General features: G+C 40.8%; 3 protein-coding genes across 6 annotated transcripts; 2 read left to right on the top strand and 1 right to left on the bottom strand.

The window, feature by feature from the left end:
* The first annotated feature begins 463 nt into the window (after nt 1-463).
* Nucleotides 464-20,332, top strand: LOC108606308 (trichohyalin). The gene is made up of 5 exons (XM_017996308.2): nt 464-665; nt 12,148-12,432; nt 12,514-12,590; nt 12,747-13,372; nt 13,427-20,332. Exons 2-5 carry the CDS (start codon nt 12,248-12,250, stop codon nt 19,730-19,732), a joined length of 7,194 nt encoding a protein of 2,397 aa, XP_017851797.1. The 5' UTR covers nt 464-665; nt 12,148-12,247; the 3' UTR covers nt 19,733-20,332.
* On the top strand, nt 1,447-11,464 carry LOC108606309 (6-phosphofructo-2-kinase/fructose-2,6-bisphosphatase 1). 4 transcript variants are annotated; one of them, XM_033294617.1, is made up of 2 exons: nt 1,447-1,565; nt 8,919-11,464. In XM_033294617.1, exon 2 carries the CDS (start codon nt 9,260-9,262, stop codon nt 10,868-10,870), a length of 1,611 nt encoding a protein of 536 aa, XP_033150508.1. In that variant the 5' UTR covers nt 1,447-1,565; nt 8,919-9,259; the 3' UTR covers nt 10,871-11,464. The 4 variants fall into 4 exon arrangements, with proteins under 4 accessions (XP_033150508.1, XP_017851800.1, XP_017851799.1 ...); XM_017996311.2 differs by having other exon boundaries at nt 8,781-11,464; XM_017996310.2 differs by lacking the exon at nt 1,447-1,565 and adding an exon at nt 3,715-3,901.
* Nucleotides 20,333-20,523: 191 nt separating the features above from the next.
* Nucleotides 20,524-23,823, bottom strand: LOC108607126 (probable isocitrate dehydrogenase [NAD] subunit alpha, mitochondrial). Its single transcript, XM_017997764.1, has 4 exons — nt 23,692-23,823; nt 22,513-22,680; nt 21,932-22,326; nt 20,524-21,873 (listed from the first exon to the last, which is right to left on the bottom strand). Exons 1-4 carry the CDS (start codon nt 23,716-23,718, stop codon nt 21,399-21,401), a joined length of 1,065 nt encoding a protein of 354 aa, XP_017853253.1. The 5' UTR covers nt 23,719-23,823; the 3' UTR covers nt 20,524-21,398.
* Nucleotides 23,824-24,313: the final 490 nt, after the last annotated feature.

The following is a 24,313-nucleotide window of genomic DNA, read 5'->3' as shown; positions in this document are numbered from 1 at the left end:
ATTTGAGAGTCAAACTGGAAAACAGTGTCGAAACGCATGCAGATTTTCACTAACAAGAGCTGAGTGTTGCAGCTCTGTGCTCACCTAGCCGAGTTGCAAATATATTCGAATTGCATCAAAAAATTGTTTTTCCTGTGCGTGACTGAGTGGTTTGACTTTAAATACAAATTCGATTGATTCAATGAAAAAAAGACAAGTGCAGTTAAATCTGATAAAATGAAGAAATAATAACATTAAGAAAAAAAAACGAAGAGAAAAACCGACTAGACCGACGATGAAATTCCATTCTCAGTTCGTTCCAGTCACAGTTTACAAAGCTGTGTTGTTGTGTCTCGCTATTAGAAGGGCAATAAACGTCATAGTCGCGCGCTCTTAAAAGGCAAAGAAAATTTGCTAAATTTTTTTCTTGTCGTTTATAAAAACATCGTAAAAATACATATTTTCGTGCAAATGTACATATAGTTTGTTTTATATGTGAATACGTGAGTGCGAACTTTTTTTTTATATTTTTTATTGAGAACAAACCCGTGTAAAAGTGTGATTCTATGTGTTGGTGGGAGCGAGCTCAAAAAAAGGTTGCCACCGACAACAACCTTACATAGTCACAAACGCATTGAGAATTCATGTTGACACTCTTGGTGGTTTCAGTTGCACTTGCAATAGAGGTAAGTGCTCATAATAATACAATTGTAACTGTATATTTTGTATGAGTTAGAAAAATACTTGATTTGAATTAAAAGTTGGTGGGGATGGATAGGTTACGTTAAAATGAAAATTTTAACAATTAAAAGGAATATGTATGTATGTATAAATGCATACATACAAAGTATATGTACATATGAATGGTATGTATGTGCTCGTAACCGCAGCGCGCTCTGTTAAATGTACTGCTGTATTGGGCTTTGCGCTCTTTTTGTGTTAACAGCCCAATAACAGTCATCTGTTTAAATGCATTTGTGGGGCAAAGCACTACATAAAATGTGACCAAAATAATGCAAATTATGTACGTAGATATGCAATAGCGATAAATGTATCATGTACATGTGTATATGCTTATGCGAAATTTATCGTCTGAGCGAGTGATTCTGTGGTTTTCTCTTGCGTTAGCGGCAATTCTCAATGCCCTGCTGCTTCTTCGACGTCGTCGTTGTCGCCGCAGCCGTCGTCGTGTCGTCGAGTTGTTGAGTCGATATCTTCTCACACACACAAAAAAAGTCTTGGGCGAAACACCAGCAGTAGCAGGAACAATCGCGAATAAATAATAAATAGCGACCTAAAGCAAAAATAATAAAAAGCAAACCAAAGCAAAAATAATAAAATTAAAAGGAAAATAAAACTTGGAGCTGCTTATAACGAGAGACACCACATTTTCCAATTGTGTGCAAAAAGCGCAACAACAAAAAAGTTGTGTATGTGTTGAAAACCGAACGAAAAGAACACATTTTACTGCGGCTGCGCCTGCCTAAGAGAACAACTAGGAGAGAGCGCGCCACAAAAAATATTTTTGTTGTGGCACTCGCGCATCGGTGTGTGTATAAGTGTGAAACAAGAGAAGAAACAAAAAGGTAAGAGTTGCATTCGAAATTAGTTTATTTTGCTTAATATTTTTCTATTGACTTGCACAACCCACATTACACGCACGCAAAATACATACAAATGTACATACATACATCTATAAATTTTACTTAACATTACGTGTTCAAAACATTATGTATAATACTCATCACATGTATACATCTACATTAAAACATACATAGTATGAAAATAATTTTTTCTGCGTCTAATTTTTTTCTTACATTTATCGCTCATTTGTATTATACTTATTTTGTATTTGTTTATCAGCATCTTAGATTTTCTATCTTCAGTTCACCGCCTGTGAATTAACAGCGTGCATACATAAGTTACACACACAAATTCAAATTTAATTCATAAAATTGTAATTTTCTTGGCATTTCTTTTTCATATTTTATTTGCCCATATTCATTCGTTTCGCTTTTCGTTTCATGTTTTCATACATGCATACACAATTTTTATATATATGAATGTACATTGTACATGTACAAATATTTTATGCATAGATTTGCAATGTTAACTGTGAGTTGCCAATGTTGTTGCATATGGCGCTTTTAACATAACAGAGCTCACACTGTTATATTTTTAAATTTTTGGCGCGTTTACAAATTTCGAAACCTGTGCGCATACGTGTGTAAACCAGTTAATGTGTGTTTTAAACAATAATGACTAACCAAATAAAGTTGAAACTAGTAAACCAGTAACAGAAGGTACCAGCCGGTTTCAGATTTCTATATAAAATATATATATATGTATATACATGTGTTCAAAATGATTATTTCGACAAAATGCAATTTGTGAAGGTAATATAATAATGCAAACATAATGCTCATGTGTGCGGAAAGTTTTAAAGCCATTGCTCGGATATTAAAAACTGATAACAAGAATCGGTAAAAAAAAGTTCAAGCAGGGTATACAAACTTCGATTTTCCGTTTCTTTATTTGACAATATTTTGTTGTTTCTTTTCGTCAACAGACTGATACATACATACATACACAAGCACAAATCCACGTGTATGTAAATTTATTTATATGTATGCTGAGTATTAAATTGTTAAAATTTTGTCAGTGTGCTTGGCAGGACTGAGTAATAGATAGAAAGAGATAGCTAAAGAGTAATCTTTGCACTTCTTATTAGATTTCTGTTTAATATTTTTCTTATTGTTAACGGTTTGCGTAAGTTGCCAAATAAATACTAGTCTTTTTTTTAACATACGTTTTATAATATGAAGAGCTTTGCCATGTCTCTCACTCTTTCAACTAAGATCTATATGCACAGATTTTAACAAAAATAGACAAGCAACTAAATTGGTCGCATTTGTTCTTGGCAGCTGTTGCAGTGTTAAAAAAAATAAAAACAAACTGCTTAATAAGTTACAAGTGCCTTATGCCTACCCATGTGTATTTTAAATTGTTATGCATTACAATTGCAACTTTTTGTATCGATATTGTTTTTGTCATGAGACACGCGCTGCGATAATTCTCTTATCTGCACTTATAACGGCAACAGACGCAGCGAAACAGCCAGCGTCGCTGCTACCGTTTATAATCCAATACACATTAAACAGCACTTGACCGTGAAGTTGGCGCTCGCAGTGCTGACATAGCTTTTTTTCATTTATAGCTAACAATCCAATTCACACTTGCTTAAGCGTTTTAAGGAGTTGCATATACATATGTCCTGAATAAAATTAATTTATATTTAATGCAAATGCTTAATGCGATAAATCACAGCTATGGGTTTGTCAACACTGTTTAACAGCTTAACAGTCGACTGCAACGTTGACGCGGACCGCGGACGTCGGCTGAGTCGATCGTTCGCGTGCCATTTTTGCTGCCGTCTTTTTTTTTAGCTCATTCTTATTTTGACAAGCGACGTGTGCGGAACGCGAACATAAAAGCTCAACGCCAAACTCTCTTATGTGTGTGTGTGTGTGTGTGCGTGTGATTAAATTTCGTTGTTACTTTCGATTTAACTGATAATTTTCTTTTTTGTTTCTTCTATATACACATGCCTTAAAAACTTGACAATTGTTTCATGTACACACATAGACAAACATATAAATACACATGGCATATTTGTTTATTTATTTATTTATTTTTGCCTTGATTATAAAACAATAAATTAATAATCATAAATAAAAATAGTTTGTCTACAGCGCTTCATGCGCATAAACACGCATATCCGTAAAAGTTTAAATAAGAAAACCTAAGTTAATAATAATGGCACAGTGCTACGAAAAAACAACAGCAACAATGTCCTCGCGTTTTAGCGGTAACAGCTCCAGACAAACGATGCCGGCGTCGTCGTCTTCATCATCATCACTACGTATGTATATTTAACACACACACATACACACACATAAAACATGCAGCGACACCCTCACTACGAACGGTACACGTGCAATTGCATTAAGCATATATGGCAATTGCTGTTGTAATTGTTGTTGTTGTTGTTGTTGTTGTTGTTGTTGTTTATGGCAAAACTGCTGCTGTTCCTGTGACTCTTATCTCTAATTTGTCTAGTATTTCTGTTGTAATTGTTGTTGTTTGCTATACATATGTACATGTCTTTTAATGTAAAGTTTAATGACTTGCACTTGATTTAGTCAGTTTGTCTCTGTGTATGTGTGTGTGTACGACGAACATACGAATGTATGTGTTGTGCATATGTATGTGTTGCGCTGTTTGCTTTGCTTATTTTATGGTTAGACCACATTATAAGCTCCGCTACTGTTGACTACTACTATTGTTGTTGCTTTAAGTCATTTTATACAAATATGTACATAATAGTATTACGTTGTTTGTTTACTCATGATTAACATTCTTGATCATCATACGCTCTTAATTTTGCCTCGCATATTTTAGAACTAGAATACATACATGTACATTTTTCTTTTGCAATTTGTGAATTTTTTTTTGCCTTGATTGTTGTTGTTATGGCGGTGATGTTGCTGTTAGTTTTAACAGTTTGTTGTGAAGCTAAAAAGAGACGGACATATATGCATAAACTTTCTTTAATTTTGCAAAAGTTCTTTTCAACCGGAATAACGTCTGCCAAAAAAATAAAAAGAAAATACAAACAAAATGCGAATGATCTTGGCCTTGAGACAATTTCTTTATAAATATATATGTTTGTGTATGATGTGTATGTATTTGTTGAACTGTTTTTGCTTGTTTATCATACAAGTCTTCATAGCTGCACTTTGCCAACAACAATATATAATTATTTTAAAGAGCACTTTACAATTTGTATTTTGGCCAGCAACATAGTTAAATATGTAGGTAGGTGAAAGTTTTTTCTCCTGCATACTTTTTTTGCGTGTTCTTAAATTTAGAAAAATCACACTGAACTCTCTCTCAAGCGAGACGATACTTAATAGCATTTAAGATTCGAAACTGCGCTGTGATTTTTTATAAATGACTGGCTAAGGAATGTTGCTATTTGTCATAATGATTACAGTCATGGGCATAAATGTAGCCATATGCAATTAAAAGCAGACAATGCGACTTTTTTTTGTCTTGTTTCTTCAACACTTATACTTCAATCCCTGATAAGCTATTTATACATATGTACATACATATCTACAATGAGAACTTATACAATTTTCCAGCAGACTTTATATTTTATAAAAATATTTATCGTACACACGTTTGGCTCGTGATTTGCTTTATTTGCATATGCTGACATATACATAAGAATGCTAATACTAAGGTGTACCTAGGTGTGTATAATCGACTAATGGATTTTAATAAATTTACATATTAATAACCCACTTTGCTTATCGGTGAAATGGTTTATAACTAATACATTGCTAGCATTTTTTTTATATGTATGTAGGGTGCGCTTTTATTAAAAGAAACTGTGGAATGTGTGGGTACAGTAGTCGCTCGTAAATGATAAGTGTGCAATAAAAATGTAAAATGGAATATAGAGATATTACTTTCAGCGATATAAAATTGTAGTAAAGTTCAAATTGGCAATTGTTTCGAAAATCGTAGAATGCATAATCTGTTGAGTTCTAAATAAGCGAGCATTCCCTGTATTTTATACACATGTTCTATCATTTTATCAGTCATTTCTTTCGGAGTGGGGAGGTTGTCTTGCTTTGTTTTTTTTGTAGACCATTATAAACATGTGTAAACAAATCGCGATCACGCATTCGAAATGTGCATGCGTGTTTCGTGTTTTATGTTTTATTTTATTTATGTAGAATATATGAAACAAAGTCAATTGGCAAATGCGAAGCTTATCAGTTCATTGTTGTACTTCCGATAATCTAAATTTTTATTTTTGCAATCATTGCGTAGAGTTTTGTGAATGATCGTTCATGTCACAAGCAAGTGTTGAAAAATAATTGATACAAAGCTCAATGATAAGAGTAAATTAAATCAATAAGATAAGCAAACAGCATATTTTTTCTAACCTTAGCTCAAAAAAAAAATAGGTAACAAAGTTAAATATGCTATTGTATTTTCTTACTATTCAAGCTTATCTTACGCTTGGCCTGAACTATAGCTTCTGGGGCTTTTCAACTGCTGATAGCAGACCATATACTACTTTCTACCTATATTTTTCACATTCTTTGTCTATCAGCTGACAACGCAAGTCAAGATCACAGCTTAATGACGCATTTTGCACGATGTCGCGTAATCAATATAGTCGATATATGTATGTGTGAGTGGCTATATGCTAAATGTCGTATAGGTTTGTTAAATTGGAAATCAGTTGAGGCAAGTGCGTCGTTTCCTAGCTACCGCTCTCTCTCTCTCTCTCTCTGTCTCTGTATTGCTCTCTCGCTCCTGCACTACTGGGCGGCACTCAATTTGCCATTGATTTTAACCTCTTTAGCTTAGTGTATTGCGCAAAACATTCAATTGTGCACTAGTATTCTGTATACAATTAAATGTAGTATATGTGTTCATACGTCTATGCAAAATGTGCTGCTGCTAACTGCACTCGCTGCCAATCAAAATCCAACATCGCGCCACTTGACTTGACTTTTTTCTATATACATATGTATATTTGTTTTTTTTTGCAAGCTCTTTTTTTCTAATAGTTTTTGCCGTTATAGCTTGACCTTTTGTAAGGCACAAATTTAAAAAAAGTATCTGTAACGAAAATCTGCTGCGTCGTCGCCGACGCTTCCATTCGATTTGTTGTAAGCTCTGCTTGCTGCCCTAGCTTTGCGCAATATTTTTTGTTTGCTTGTAATTTAGTGCATAATGTTTAGTATTGTCGCATGGAGCGTTGTTTCGTCGTCGTCTGCAGTCCGTTTTTATTTTTTTGCATATGCATATTCAGTGATTTTTTAGTTTACAAATTTCCTTTTTTGTTGCTATTTTTATTTTTGGTAAGCTGCTAGTTGCATGTAAACAGTCACACACACACACACACATGCGCATTTGTTATATATTTTGTAAATTGTGGCATGAATCGTTTTAAAATTTTGTTATTCATTTTTGAATGCCTTATTCGCTGCATAAAAGTTGTAAAATTCAGTTGCATTTTTCGAATATTAAGCGGGTCTTATATTCATTGAAAATAATTTAATGTCTGTCATTAAATCAATTTAATGTGCATGTACATTTATGTATAACTGCTTATGCTGATTATGTACACGTGTAATAATTATTTAGTTCCGGACTGTTAAAGCGCACAAACAGCTGATCGTTGAGAAAGGTTCGCATCGCATGGATGTGCCTGAGAGAAAGAGAGAGCGGCGGGCGTGGCGTGTGTTTATGTGCAGCCTGTGTCTGTTGGCCAGGAAATGACCTTGGCAGAGATTTGCCTTGGGTGTTTGCTCACTGTCTTGATAATTGATAGTGACATGTTGCATATGGTGTTGTTATGCGTGTCATTGTCCGCTGCTTCAAGCTGTTGCTAACTCACTCACACACACACTCAGTGGCTGTGGAAATTTCTTGATAGATAAAAATTGTCAATGCATTTCAATTCGATTGTTGTTTGTGCGCACATGCAAAATGCGATCGGCAGGCATAAGCGAGTAAAAAATCTCGCTTGCTGTCTCGGTCTGTCCGCACTGGCAGCCGCGCCGACGCAACAGCAGGTAGCGAAAGAGACGCGCACATTTTGTTAAAAATTGCAATATAATAATAATAATTATTATTCATTATTTAACACATCAGATGACAAAACAAATTCATTGATGATTCTTTCTTAAAATCTTATTCATAATTCTTTTGTGAAGAATCAAAAGTGCATAACTTTTCGCATGCTATTTTCTAAGACGCAAGGCGACTCTTAATTTTTTTTTTATTTCCTTTAGTATTTAAAAGCGGTTAAAGTAAAGAAAACAACGAAAGCCACAATTGCAGTAACAACAACAGAAATCTGCAGTAACAAGAATAATAACAGCAAGAACCTCAATGTTAAAAGCGCAACGAACAGACAACGAATTCTAATCGATCATTCAAACAGGGCTACATAATAATCGATAACACTTCGCTCTTAAACGTTGCGCTCTCTCCCTCTTGCTGTCTGTTCTAAATATCGTTTAAAAATAATATCAGCTGTTTGGTTTGGTTGACGTTTTTTCTTCGTTTTGTGTATGTGTTGGCTTTGTCTCTGTCTTGCCTTCTGAGGTGTTTTGTTTTTATTATTTCTAACTACGCCAACGCACATTTTTCTTTCTCTTTATTTTTCACATTTCATTTCTTGCGTATGCGTATGTGTGTTGTGCTGAGTTGAGTTGTTGTGTCTCAAGTGCAAAGAAGTCAAATTTTTAAGTATACAAGTATAAGAATTTGCCAACGCCAAGATATTAAAAAATTGTTGTAAGCGTGTTTAAATTGTGCATGTGTGTAACTAGTTCATATTTATAATATTTATAAATATTAGCTAGCTATTTGCTTTTACTCTTAACTGCTTATTAATTGCTTTGTACACACACACACACACACATATATACATACATAGACGCGCGCCTGTAGTCAACAACAACAACACGAAATAAGCATATTTATGAATAATATTGTTGAGATATTGCTACATGTGACAGCAACAACAACACAATCATCAACATCATCATCATCATCATCATCATCATCGCCATCAATATCATCAAATCTAACAACAGCAACAACAACATGCACATTTTTGTCAACAACTAAAAGAAATACTCAACTAATTTCATGTTGCGCATCACAACAACAACAACAACAATCCATAACAACAACAACAACAGCAGCAGCAGCCGCCGCCGCAGCAACAACAACCACATCAACAGCTACAGCAGTCGTGACAGCAGCTACCACCAATCAACAGCAACGACAGCTGAGCCACAACAATAACAACAACAATACAAAATTAATTTACTTTGCAGCAAACAACAACAGCAACAACAACGATAAGGATTACATAGAGGAGGACACACTAGGCACATTACCCAACAAAACAACAACAAGCATACTAATTCCCAATATAGTCCAGAAAAAGTTGCCTTCTGTACCCATACCTATATCCTCAAGCTCTGCTTCCACTTCTTTTCCCACTGTCACTGCTGTTTCTACACAGCTACAGCTTTCCACATCCGCGCCCAGCAGCGCTGCCCAACTGTTGTGCGACTGTTGTTGCAACTGCAACACAAATACTGCACAACAACAACGCCGACGCCAATTAGTGTTGGCCAAGCAACTGGTGCGCTCTGTTACCGCCACTAGCATCATGGACATGCCCTATAACACTTCGCCGTCGCTACGCGTGCGCACCACCTCACTGAATCAGCTAAAGAAAACCGCCGATTTGGCCATAGAGAATGAACTGCACGTCTGTCCATCCGTAATGTCCGAGGAGCTGCGCAAACTGCTGCCACCAACATCGGAAACGGTCATGACCAAACCATTTCCCATTCGCGGTGAACGGACCATTGCCGACTGCACCACTCCGCATGTCATAGCCATGGTGGGTTTGCCAGCACGTGGCAAAACCTTCATATCCAAGAAGCTGGCACGTTATCTCAACTGGATAGGCATTGCCACGCGTGTATTCAACTTAGGCGAGTATCGCAGACATGCCACCACCGCCTACAAGTCGCATGAGTTCTTTCGCGCCGACAACGAGGAAGCCATGGCCATACGCAATCGATGCGCCAATCAGGCGCTCCACGACTCCTGCGAGTGGCTGCTCAGCGGTCTGGGCAGCATTGCTGTCTTCGATGCCACAAACTCGACGCATGAACGACGTCAGCTAATCTACGATATTGTGGTCAAGCAGCATGGCTTTCGATTATTCTTCGTCGAATCGATATGCGATGATCCGATGATTATAGAGCAGAATATACTGGAGGTAAAGGTCAGCTCACCAGACTACATCAACATGAACACGGAACTGGTGGTGCGTGATTTTTTGCAACGCATCGAGCACTATGAGGAGCGCTATCAGCCCATAGACGAAGTAGCCGAGTCGCATCTGAGCTTCATGAAGGTCTACAATGCCGGCAAGAAGGTCGTGGTCTATAATAATGAAGGTCATGTGGAGTCGCGCATTGTTTACTATCTGATGAATATACATATAACACCACGCACCATTTATCTCACCCGACATGGCGAGAGCGAGCACAACTTGAGCGGTCTTATTGGTGGTGATTCGAATCTGAGCACGCGTGGTCATCAGTATGCCAAGGCATTGTCCTCGTTTATTGCTCAGCAGCAGATTGACGGACTGCGTGTTTGGACTTCGTGGATGAAACGTGCCATACAAACTGTGGCGGATGTGAAGGCGCCTCAGGAGCGCTGGAAGGCTTTGAATGAAATCGATGCGGGTCACTGCGAGGAAATGACATATGAGCAAATTAAGGAACGATTCCCGGAAGAGTTCAAGGCACGCGATGTGAACAAGTTTGCCTACCGCTATCCACGCGGCGAAAGCTACGAGGATTTGGTAGCACGCCTTGAGCCTGTCATTATGGAGCTGGAGCGTCAAGGCAATGTGCTTGTCGTTTCACATCAGGCTGTGCTGCGTTGCCTCTTTGCATACTTCTTGGACAAATCAGCGGATGAGCTGCCCTATTTATATGTTCCATTGCATACGGTTATAAAGCTGACGCCCGTTGCTTATGGCTGCAAGGTGGAGCATATAAAGCTCCCCATCGATGCTGTGGACACGCATCGACCAAAGCCCAAAATACCTGGTGATGTTAGCGAGCCGGGCTTGGATGGTCTTAGCGGTGAGCTGGTGGCGCCCGATGGTGTCGGCAAGGTGCTCATTGTGGGCGATGATGTGGCAACGGCAACATCCACAAACGGCAATGGCGGCGTTCGTGGGGAGACGCAATGACATTGCTGCATGCGACCTAAAAAAATAGCTAACAAATATCAAACATTGTAAAGGCAACTGTTACTGTCTCCTATTAAACACCCCACCACCAGCACAAGCTCTTCTGTCTCCAATACCACCAACTAGCCAGCCAACTAACCAATCAACCAACAAACCAATCAATCAGCCGCCTGCTTGTGTTCTCCTCAACACATCATCAATAAAAGAATTGCACACAGATCAGCTTTTTGTCATGTTAACTTATGACTTATAACTTGCATATGATGTAGTTTTAACAGTTGCTGTTGTCGCACGCTTTACTTTACATTTTCTGTAACATTACTTGTGTACAACTATTTTTTGATTAAAAACAAAACAAAAAAACACTTAAACTATACTGAATGGTGATTCACTTTCAATGTACTTTACAATTTACAAAACATTAAATGAATATACATACATACATATATACGAGCGTCAAAATGATTCAAATTTTCAAATGTGAGCGTAGCAACTAAGCCAAAATGTAACTCCTTTATACTTAATTTAACATGTATGTATGTTCTATGTATATGTACATACAAATATTTAAAAGTCTCTCAACTAAAAGTGTTTTCAAATACATTTTTACAAAGTAAAAAAAACTATGAAGTCGTCTTTAAATGTTTATAAACTTGATTTATAATATCAATGTATATTCTTAAAACGTATATTTTATATATATATATATATATATATATATATATATATATATTATCATTATTATTGTAAAACGTCATCAAGCGTTTAATTCTCATTTTATTTTTATATGCTGTGTACTTATAACTTAGATTTTTTAGGGGGATGAACAAAACTGTCTGAGTAGATAAATAAATACTAGTACTCCAATAACCATTATAACAGCAAAAATCGAGAGCTGAAAAATTTAATAAATACAAGTCTATGCAGCAATAAAAATGTGTATTATTTATTTGTGCAATATAACAATTCTTAGGCAAATTCATATACAGCTTGCATTTTAAGCAGCTCTATTTCATAGGTGTGTATTTTGCATATTAAAAGTAATATACGAATTAAACAGTCAAAATGCCTAAATTTTCATTTTCTGATTTTTCGTAACTAAAAATAACAAAATATTGTGAAATTTGATTTTGAAATTTGGATGTTATCTTTCAGTTTTTTATTTTTGGCATACAGACTTAAATACCTCAAAGTCTAAATCTCACTTTTATAGTTATAAAACAAAACGATGGTGGTTATTCTAAATTAATCTTATGCAATAAAATTACATTTTTTAGCTACAAATGTCTTCTCTAAATATAAACCAAATATAAGGACGTTAGCAAAGACGCAAGGACCAGGACTTGAGCATAGCCGGACAACGATTATAGTGGAAGGATGCCACGGCTCCGCAACGATGCTGGCGTCAGGACAATATATAAGGATGGAGACGTCGTTTGGGTCAAAATACACAATTCTGAAACTTGGTGGCCTGGTGAGGTCACCTCATCGCAGGACTTTCGCTTCGTCAATGCATCTAAAAAGCCCTTTGCGGTTGTTGAATTCTTCAGTGAGAACACCTTGTAAGTGACCGCTAAGAGAGTCTGCAGTAGTTAAAACTTGAAAGAATTGCATGCTCATTTTTTTTTTTGTTTCTGACACAGCGAGCAAGTGAATTCGCCCAAGCTGATCTTTTACTATGATTGTGAACATAAGGAGGAATTTATCTATCTGGGCACAAGTGAGTGATTCACAAGCCGATATTTGGCTAAGAAAAATAAAACAACAAATAATTGACTGAAATAATTGATAATAAAATTTTAGCTTAACGAAATTCAAAATTTTATATACATAAGTAGAATGCATTTATTTAAGTATTTTCCACTGGACATTGCAGAGAAATCCGTGCCAAAGGAGGTGAAGGAGCAGTTCAATGATGATGTGAAACAAGCGGAAATTCGCTATGCGGAATATGTTCTGAAGCAAAAAGCAAAGAAGCCTGAAGAAAATACGCAAGAAGAAACTCCAGAAGGAAATACGGAAGAAGAAGAAGAAGAAAATCCAGAAGGAAATACGCAAGAAGAAGAACATCCAGAAGGAAATACGCAAGAAGACGAGAATTCAGAAGCAGAGAAGCAAGAAAAAGAAAGAGCAAAGAAAGAAGCAAAGAAGAAAGAAACAAAAAGGCGCGAAGCTAAGAGGCAAGAAGCAAAAAAGCATGAGGCAAAGAAACAAGATGCAAAGAAGCAAGAAGCAATGTTGCACGTGCCCGAGAGCTTAATAAAGGTGTTTCTCACCAACTGCACCAACTGCAAGATCAACGACCACAGACACAGCTGCCACCGCCACCGTCACAGTAGCCACAGTCACCACCACAGTAGCCGCCACAGTCGGCACAGTCGGCATAGACGCCATAGTCGCCATAGTCGCCACAGTAGCCACAGCAGGAAGCATAGGAAAAGCCACAGCAGCGGCATCAAACGCAAAAGTATAGCAACATCAACAGTAACATCTGGCCAATATGTAAGTAGCAGCTTACAACAGCAGATCACACAATAAGATTGAATTTTTTTGCAGGAGTCTTTCATACGCATTATGGACATTGGGCCTTGTGGCAGCGGCTACACAGACAAAGAGAAAGAGGACAGGAAGAACATTAAAGACAGCAAAGACAACAAAGAAAACATAGAAAACACAGAAAACAAAGAAAGCAAAGACACCACAGAAAGCAAGGACAACACAGTCGGCAAGGACAGCACAGATAGCAAAGGCAAGAAAGACAGCGAAGAGAGCAAGGACAGCACGGACACCACAGACACCACAGACAAAGAAGAACGCAGAGTATTTATACCCCCGGACTACAAATATGAGTGCACCATGTGTGTATTTCGCACGAGCAGCATGAGTGTGTTACTCTTACACAGACGTAATCATAGTGATCCGTTTAATAAGCGCACAGATGAGATCCCACGCAGGGACACGTTCATCGAACACCAAGAGCAGCGAAACAAGGATCGCGCCAATACCACCTCGTTTAGTATTTCGGATGTCATGTGGCGTTGTGAGTCCCGTCATGTGTCCATTGTGGTAGATGCGTCGCTCACGTTTGCGGAGCAGCGTCAGGTGGAGAACATTGCCCAGCTTACGCTAGACAGCATAGAACGCGTGGTGGACCCTGCAGCGTATGAGGAGGAAAAGAAGCGAAGGGAGCAGGAAGCAAAGGAGCAGCAGATAAAGCAGCAGCTAAAACGGCTGCAACAGCTGCATGAAGAGGAGCAACAACTACAGCAGCAGCAACAGCAGCAGCAGGAGCAACAACAGCAGAAGCAGGAGCAACAACAGCAGGAGCAACAGCAGCAGCAACAGCAGCAGCAACAGCAGCGTCGCAGCACACAGATGCATGCACGAGATCCGCGTCGCCACCGCTTCGATCAAATGCGTGCTACAATGGCGGCGGCACCAGGCTCACCGATCACGCCCTCTTCCCACGACTCCACACCAGCCAAACAGCGTCGCCTCACGCGCTCCGCCAGCCGACAGGTGGAGAACAACGCTCAAAGTGCTAGCACCAGTGCTGCCGCTGAGCAATCACCCTTGGCGCCGCCCTATACGCCAGTTCGACGTGGCCCCGATAGACGTCTGGTTACGCTGGCCACACCCAGGAGCCCAGTTACTCCATGTGCATCTCCGAACAAAGAGCGCAGCCGAAGCATGCGCAACAGTTTCACGAATCCGGATTTTTGTCAAACGCCCCGGAGGAGCTTGGGGCCGCAGCAGAAGAGCAAGCGTCCGCGCTCCAAGACACCTCCCAACAAGAAGCAACCAGAGCCGGCGGCAGCAGAGACTGAAGATAGGTCCCAAGAGAAGATGCAGGAGGCATTGCCAGCAGCTCAGTCCCCAGAGAAGATGCCGAGTTCATTGCCAGCAGCTCAGTCCCCAGAAGAGGTGCAGAATTCATTGCCAGCAGCTCAATCCCCAGAAAAGGTGCAGAATTCATTGCCAGCAACTGAGTCTCAAGAAGAGAGGCAGAATACATTGCCAGCAGCTCGTTCACGGTATACAATACCCCTTGTAGAGACTGTGGAAGAGCTGCATGCTCGCCTGCTGGCCGAATGGGGTGAGGACGACCCGGAGATAGCGAAATATAATGTATCCTATCCTAATCAGAGGGACGAAATGCAATCAAAGCCAGTAAGGTATTCTCCTCCACCAATGCCAAGTTCATATTGTGCTCAGTATGGCCGAATCGCATCAGTGCCATGCTCTATTAGTACAAATCGCATACGCAACCTTCCAAAGATCCTATCAAAGGATCGTCGCGATGTTGTGGTGCAAGAGCTCAGAAATAGCAGGTCTCGTACACCAGATGAGCCTATTATTATACAGGATGATAGCGATGCTAGCTCCAATGGTAGTGTGGTCTTTGTTGCTAACAAGCAGCAGGAAGCGCAACCGGAGCAGCAACATGAGCGTGAGCACGAGCTGGAGCAGCAAGCTGCATCGACGTCTAATCAATGTGCGTCAAGGCAGCAGAATAACTCTTCGTGCTTTGACTTTCAGGATGAGGAAGAAGATTTGGAGTTGGGGGGCAAACTGTCAACGATGCAGTCGGTACCAGCGCCCGCTGATGCTCAGAATGGTTTAAGCTATAGACGCGGCACCAAGCCAAAGATGGCGAATGGCAAGGAGACACTGAACGCGACTGAGCAGCTGCAACCTACAACACCAATGGCAGCAGTTGCAGTTGTAGCTGAGGTGGAGCTGCCAGCTGAGGAGCAGGAGAAAGCAGAGCCACTGACCACTAAGGAGCAGGAGGATGTAGAGGCACCGACCACAAAGGAGCGGCAAAAGCGTATTTTCAAGTCGCGCAATAAATCACCGCAAGCGGCGGTGCCCACACAGGAAGAAGAGGAGCAGTTGCAACAGTTAGAAGAGGAACCCGAAATGCAGCCGGAGATGCAACAGGAGCAGGGTAGAGAACATGAAGTAGAGGAGCAGCTGCAGCAATTCGAAGAGGAACCCGAAATGCAGCAAGAGATGCAACAGGAGCAGTGTAGAGCACAGGAAGAAGAGCAACTGGAGCAATTAGAAGAGGAACCCGAAATGCAGCCGGAGATGCAACAGGAGCAAGGTAGAGAACAGGAAGAAGAGGAGCAGCTACAACAATTGGAAGAGGAACCCGAAATGCAGCCGGAGATGGAACAGGAGCAGAGTAGAGAACATCAAGAAGAGGAGCAGCTGCAGCAGTTGGAAGAGGAACCACCACCACTGCACCAGGAGATGCAACAGGAGCAGTATAGAGAACAGGAACTAAAACAGGAGGAAGATCCACAGTCGCAATCACTGATGAATGGTGACAACCACAACAGCAATCGTTATAGTCATAGCCTACCCAGTGAAACGAAATCCAGCCACACAAAAAAGAAGAAAAAGAAGAAGGAGAGGGAGAAGGACAGGGAGAATAAAAAGAAAAGGAAGAGTAGCAACAGAAATTCATCGAAACCCAAAACTAAATTGAAATCAATCGTCAAAAAAAATAATCGCCATATGCGCCGTGGATCGTTTATTCAATCGCATGGTGAATTGTTGAGCGAATGTTACTCAAATTCCAATAGCAACAGTTATATACCTTCTCAGTCGAGTCGCATGGCCTCGCCTGCCTTGAGCAACAGTCAGATGTCATCCCAGTCAAGTCGCGTGACCTCACCCACCTTCAGCAACAGTTATATGTCATCCCAGTCGAGTCGCATGTCCTCGCCCGCCTTGAGCAACAGTCATATGTCATACGTGTCAAGTCGCATGGCCTCGCCCGCCTTGAGCAGCAGCCCAAGCCATTGCTCGAACAGCAACCAGAGCAACAGCACCTACAGCAGCTCCGTACAATCGAATGTTGCGGTTATATCCCCTGAGGAAGCGCGTGAGCTGCACCGCTCAGCGCCAATACTGGGGGAGGATAACGCAACGCAATCAAGCGGTGTTTTCATCTTGGAGGACATACGTCTGCCCAATTTATATGATCTTCCGCCATCTACGAGGGCGAGCATTGCTGCTTCAGAAAACAGTAATAGCTACAACAATATCGGCAACGGCAACCATAGTAATCATAGCAACCACAGCAGCATCAGTACTATCAGCGTTAATAGCATACAACATCAGTTGTCGCCAGGCTATCAATCGTGGAAGGAGCAACTTAAGCAACAATTTGAAGCCGGTAGCACCTATCAAGAGCAACAGCGTAGCCTCCAATTTTCCGCCACTAGCATCCAGCGTCTGGGGGTACAGCAGCAGCCAGTGGTGAAGCAGCAAACGCAGCGAGAGCAGCAACGTGAGTTACAGCAGTTCCAGCGGCAGCAGCGACAACTACTAATTCAGCAGCAGACTGCGGACCGACTAAAGCGCCAACAGCGCGAACAGCAAGAGCTGGCGCAGAAGCAACAAGTGCAACGAGAGCAACGAGAGCGAGAGCAGCGAGAGGAACGTCAGAAACTAGAGCAGCAACGAGAGCGAGAGCAGCAAGAGCACCAACAGAAACGAGAACAGAAGCAGAGAGAGGAGGAAGAGATGGATGCTAGTCAGATGGAATACCAGCGGGAGATCGATGAGCACCTGGAACTGAAACGACAGCGCGAAAAGCAAAGAAAACGCGAAGAGCATTTGCGTGGGAAGCGGCAAAAAATGGAGCAGGCGGAGGCGAACAGTGAGCAGCGGAGGCACACTCCATGGTATTGGCCCCAAAACAGAATCGTCTCTGGCCAACCGCAGCTGCCGAAAGGCGAATTGGAGCTATTGGAAAGATTCGACGAAGATGTTAGAAGTGGACGTTACCAAGAAAGGTCTCGCTTGAGGAGCGATCGTTCGGCACGTCACACTCGCGCGCAAGTGCCGAATTACTATACAGGGTACATGCGTCCACAACAGAGGGCCGTAAGTGAGCAACCTCTAGATGGAGAGTACTCGGAGGATGATGAGCAGCAGAAACTGCGTCGACGCTCGGCAGAGGTACATCGTTGGTACCCAAACAGCCTAGAGCAAAAAGAAGAACTGGAACAGGAGGAACAGCGAAAGCTGCGACGACGCTCGGCAGAACTGGCAGAGGTACAACGTTGGTACACAAGGAGTCCAGAGGAACAGGAGCAACAAGAGGAGCAGCACCAAACAGGAATGCAGCTCCTAGAAGAACAACAGCAATCAGAAATGGAATTGGAGCAATTGCCGCTCCAAGAAGAACAACAGCAGGAACAACAGCAACCAGAAATGGAATTGAAGCAATTGCAGCTCCTAGAGGAACAACAGGAGCCAGAAATGGAATTGGAGGAGTTTCAGCTCATAGAAGAACAACAACAGGAGCAACAACAGTCAGAAATAGAGTTGGCACAGTTGCAACTCCTAGAGGAACAACATGAGTCAGAAATGGAGTTGGAGCGGCTGGTAGAACAACAGCATCGAGAACAAATTGATGCTGTGCTAGAAACGACACCAGAGCCAGATTTTTCAGGAAATGAAGAGACCCAAACCGAGATCGAGACAGTAGCAGAGGCAGAAATAGAATCAGAGACAGAAATAGAAACAATGCCGCCAGACTCAGCATTAGAGCCGCTGGTGGCAGAACAGGAAACGGAAGCTCAGGCTGCTCAGGAAGAGCACGCTGTGGAAATGGAGGTTAAGGAGACCACCGAAGATAGCGACTCGGACCAAATTTGTGCTGTCATGACGAGTCCCATACCCGGCTATAACAATACCTTTATGCTCTGCTCGCTGACCGACGACAACGACTTTGCGCCAATTAATAATGAAGCGCTCTATCTGGACCAGGGGAATCATTTGGTGCCAGTGCCGCTAGAAGCGTTGGCTGATTCGCCGCATCTATCTGATGATGCTCCTGTGTCGGCAGTGTTTATGCTTGAAGGTGAGAACATTGCTCATGTGGCTATGGTGCATGGGGCCATGGGGCAGATTGATTTGGACCAGACACCGCTAAGCCAGGTTGCGGATAATATGGCGCAGGAAGCAGCCGCAGTTCTTAATCAGTCCAATATTGTGGTGCAACAGGAGGGTCATGAAGTAAGGGAGGGGAGGGAAACAGTGCAAGTGGATATGCTGCAGCTACATGTCAATGGCCATTATATAGAAATTACCACCGATGTGCTAATGAACATTGCCAGCCAGGCGGAAGACCTTATGATCGAGATCGAAGGCGGCGGTCGTGCCACGCTGCATTCCACCGAAATTCTCGAAGCGGCTAAGGTGTATCTGCAGGAGCGCAATCTGACATTGGTAAGCTTGAATGAGTTGGAAAATGGACCTGCTCAGCGTAACGCTTCGGTTACTGAAGTTGATGAGGATGAGTTGCCATCGGGGTCGCGGCGAGCGCCCGCTACAGATCTCTTAGCAGCCGCGCTAGCTTGTAGCGATTTGGATATGGACTTGGACAGCGCAGGCGTTGGTCTACTGCATATTGATACGCGTCATGATGATGATGACGATGATGATGATGAAGATGTGGCGCGGCAATCGTGCTCACCTGCAGCAACTGCTGCCAACCGCTTTATGACGATAACGCACGCCTTGCCACAATCCACGGGCACACTGCACTTGTCGCCGCCCATTACAGCGAGCACAAATGAAACAAACGCGTTGCTTGATCACACGCCTATTATGTCAACGCTGGAAAATCCCACCGGTGGCATGCAACTGCAATCCGCTTCACCACTGGGCGGCGGCAGCAATCTGAACGAAAGCCTGGCCATCATCGGTGTCACCAACAATGGCGGCAGCAATGTGCCCACTTCGCTGGAGCTGCCCATTACAATTACTAACCCGGCCATAGCGCCGCGAGTGGCTGCCACAGCCAATGACTTGCTTAAGTTTTTGCCCTTTCAATAAGCGGCATAAGCTTAAACTCAGTGAGCAGCTGCTGTTTTAGTTGAATTTATTTTTTTTCTTTCTCAATGTGTTTAGGAATATAAGCAGATATTTAAAATAGTTCAAATGTAACTGTTGTAAACGTGTTACATACAAATCTATAACTTGAAACCGACTTTAATGTGTTAGTTTAACTCACTGGAAGAATTGTTTGACTAGCAAACACTAAAACTGTGTACATTTTTTTTCTCATAAATATACTGTATGAATGTTTTTTTTTTTATATAGCTTTAAAGAAACAAAACAATATATAGGGTACGCAAAAAAAAAAAAGAGAAGAAAATAACATTTAGGTTAAAATTAGAGGACAACTCCTCATGACTAAAAACGAAAGTAAAACTATTCGGAAGAAAGAAAGAAGCAAAAACACTTAATTGTATTAGTATATATTATATACCCAACTTACCAATACATAAATATGTGTGTAAACTATAACTATAAACTGTTGGCATGAAGAAAGCTGCGATGCATGCGTTAAGAAGAAAAAAGATTTATGTTCAAAAACAAGCCAAAACAATATTCTTTGTCAAAGAAATAAATATAACAAAAAGAAAAAACAAATCGCCTACAATATATATGTATATTCAAAATATATGTCTACATTATAAAACTACTTAAAAATAAAAAACAAGTTGTTTTCATTTAAGCTAAAACACATTGAAAGTGAATCCTCGACGGCCACGTCCTCGAATATCTGTAAATTATTAGTGTGCGCCTTATGTAGGTTGCGATCAAGAAAATAAATCAAGACATTTGGTATTTTTGTTTAGTTTATTGAGTTTTCAACAATTGCATGACATTTGCTTGTTGCATTTACAATTTCGCTTAGTAATCAATAACAATAGCATACATTTTGAAAATTAATCATTCTATAATTTGTTGTTTACATTTCATTGTGTTTTATTTATATAATTATTACAATATTATTGTTACCATTTCGTCTTCACTGATCTTTCTGTTTCGGTTTGATTTGTGTATGGTAAAATGTTTTTCTCTACACATCTTTAACATAGTTAAAACAAAAAATAAAATATATATGCATGTTTATATATATGGTGTTTAAAGCGAAATTGATTCTTTTTAAAACAAATTAATACATAAATAATTACAATTACTTTTATGTGGCATAATCAATAATAAAAACAATAATTGTTGTTCCGCAGTTGGATGGATGGCGACAAATAAATACTTGACTTTAGCTTAGGTCAAAATTATATAATTGTGTTTTGGCGAAAAAGTATAAAATAATTTTTAACATGCAATTTTTGGTGCGGAACTCAATAATTTAGTTGAGCGTATTCGAACAATAAAAAATACTTTGGGTTGCTCTTCAAAACCGAAAAAGAAATTTATATAAAACATAAGTAACTGTAGGCTTAATTTGTGTTTGAGTGTTGTTGATTTATTGATATTGCTGTTGTTGTTATTTTACTTGTTGCTATTTGGTTTGAGAAGCGAGTGTCTTGTTGCTTGAGCGCAGCAGATGCAGCACTTTTCATAGTTCTTATTGCCACCACATTTTATTATACGGCAGCACTGCTTGCTTGGCAACAAATGCGACAGTTTGTTGTTGTTGTGGCTGCTGTTGTTATAGCTGCTGGTTGGTGTTGCTGCTGCTATCAATAGCTTACAGCTTAGAGCAGATCTCGTTTGTGAACTCGGAGCACTTAGCGCGGCCGCCCAAGTCGCCAGTAAGGTACTTGCTCTCCTTGATAGTCTCGAAGCAGGCACGCTCAATTTTATCGGCATGCGTATTAAGCTCCATGTGGCGCAACATCATTACAGCGGACAGCAACAGCGCCGTAGGATTGGCCAAATCCTTGCCAGCAATATCGGGTGCTGTGCCGTGCACAGACTCAAACAATGCACCATTCAAACCCATGTTGCCCGAGGGCGTCAGACCCAGACCACCAACAAGACCAGCGCACATATCAGACAAGATATCACCATAAAGATTGGGCATGACAAGCACATCATATTTGCCTGGGTTCTGCACCATGTTCAAGCAGACAGTATCCAGATAGCGCTCCTCAAACTGTATCTCCGGATACTTTTGCGCCATATCGCGCACACAACGCAGGAAAAGACCATCGGACATGCGCCTGTAAAGAAAAGATTTAGTTACAATAGAGTGAGTAAGGGAGTCAGCTGCGTGCTTACATAATGTTGGCCTTGTGCACCACTGTCACCTTCTTGCGGTTATTGTTCTTGGCATATTGGAAAGCATACTCGGCCACACGCTTGGAAGCCTCCTCCGTAATTAGCTTAATGCTCTGCACCACACCATCGACAATCTCGTGCTCAATGCCAGAGTACTCGCCCTCAGTGTTCTCACGGATAGTAACCACATCGACATCATCGTACAATGTTTTGTAACCCTCGAGACTGCGACACGGGCGCACATTGGCATACAAATTGAACTCTTTGCGCAGCGCCAAGTTCAGAGAACGATGACCCTTGCCAACGGGCGTCATCAGTGGACCCTTGAGGCCAATCTTGTTCGTGTTGACCGAATCAATTGCAGCCTGGGGTATGCCAAATCTGCCATCTGGTCCCTGTAAGCGTAAAGCATTAAAAATTTAAATATTACTTGTTGTCGACAGCCGCCGCCACAATTTAAGCCGATAACATATCGATTACAATAAATAATCACGGGCTGACACTAAAGCTAAAAATGTGCGCTGGATTTAAATAGATTTGCACGTATAAATAAATATTTATGGTTTTGTAAAGTTACTTACGCGCACTGGCGTCACATCGACAGCCTCCCATTCAATGGGCACATTGGCGGCAGTGAAAATTTTCTGCACGGCAGCTGAGATCTCTGGACCAATGCCATCCCCGGGTATCAGTGTTACTTTCTTTACGCCGGAAGAATATGCACGGCTGGCAGCGGGCGTCGTGTTGACCTGCAATCAAGCCAATTAAAGAACAAAAAAATATGCATTTAGCAATTAATCAAGATAGCAATTGTTGCAACTCTCTTTACGCTGGAACAACAGCATAAACACAACAACAACTACAGAACACAAATTGCACACATATGTAGAGACACACACACACACACATGCGAATGCAAGCTAGATACATTTGTAGCAGATTACATAAGCGACTACATCTCTGTTTTCTCCCCGCACAGTAGCAGCGTCAGCGACTAGCGATTCCCGTTCTCGTGTATTGTTGAGGTTAGAGAGCGTTTGCGGGGCAAGAAATAATGTCCCAACACCCATTTACGCAATCTTCGTTGATAAGAAAAAGCCAGTAGGACCAGCCTGCTCATCTCAGAGCGTTTGATAGTAGTCACACGCAGCCAACGCTAATGTTAACGTTCTCATGTGCAGCTGTTATGTAAATATGTGTGCGAGGGAAGGAAAGCTTTTTGTGTGTATTTTCGTTTTGGTTATCCCTTTGGCTTGCTTGACAATTGTAATTTTGTGGTCTTGCAATCAGTTTTGAGATGACGATGAGGTTGACCGGACGAACCTTGGCTTTAAGTGTTGCTCCCGCCAAGGCTGTTGACTCTGCCGCTGCTGGCGCCGCATCACGCGCAGCATTTAGGCCCAATTGCTTTAACTGCAAAGTTTTTGAGTAATGTGTTGTTGTTGTGATTTGTACGTTGATTGATTTGTTGCAGGTTCATTGTTGCAGGGGGAGCGGGGTGTTTAAAACAAGAAACAAATTCAGAATGGTTAGTCCAAATTCAATATTTTCATTAGTTTTTTTTCAGTCTAAAAACCCGCACGTAATCAATGCCAAAAATGCTTTGCCTTGCATGTGTGTGCAAAATGGGTTTCTGTTTCTCCACGGAGTACGGGGCGAGGGCGAGGGTAGTTAGGGCCATCGCGGCACAATACTTGCATGTATTACTAGTTGGCATTCAGTTAATATAATTTGTTACGCTATGTCGTTTGTATTCTTACAATTTTCTGTATGAATCTAGCAGCCATTTCGTTTGCTATTTGCACTTGATTATTTCACGTATAGAAAAAATTCAACCGCTTCGCAAGTCTGTTTCTTTACTTAGCGCCCGACGTATCGCCACCTAGCGGAAAACTGGCAATTGCAGAGTAGAGAACGATATTTTGTTATTGCTATCGATATCGCAAAAACACGCTTGACTCTATGGAGGTAACACTAAAATATTTAGGTATTTTTAGCAGCGCGTTTACGCTGTAAGTCACGAATGCAATTACTACAAGTATTTGAATAAATTACAAGAAATATCGGAGTTGCATATCGTTCTCACTCTGGGTGGCAACTCATTGGATAATTTTCTTTATTAGACAATGCAATTTAGTTAGATAATGCCTCATAGAAATGCAAGAGTTTAGTTTATATCAAATTTAAAATAAAAATTGTGTTTATTAGATAAATAAGTGTTACTTGCCAAGTCAACATTATTTAAAGGTGGCAGCGCCAACTGCAATATTCATCGATATAGCAATATATAATTTATCGAGAAAATCTTTTACAGCCCTGCATCTTACAGCCGCAGTTTAAATAAATTTCGGCTCGTGTAGTTTTTATTAATATTTTATTAGG

Source organism: Drosophila busckii, chromosome X (genome assembly GCF_011750605.1).
Source record: "Drosophila busckii strain San Diego stock center, stock number 13000-0081.31 chromosome X, ASM1175060v1, whole genome shotgun sequence".
NCBI classification, from domain to species: domain Eukaryota; kingdom Metazoa; phylum Arthropoda; class Insecta; order Diptera; family Drosophilidae; genus Drosophila; species Drosophila busckii.
Note: the sequence above shows the minus strand (reverse complement) of the source record. Positions and strands in the feature narration are given on the sequence as shown.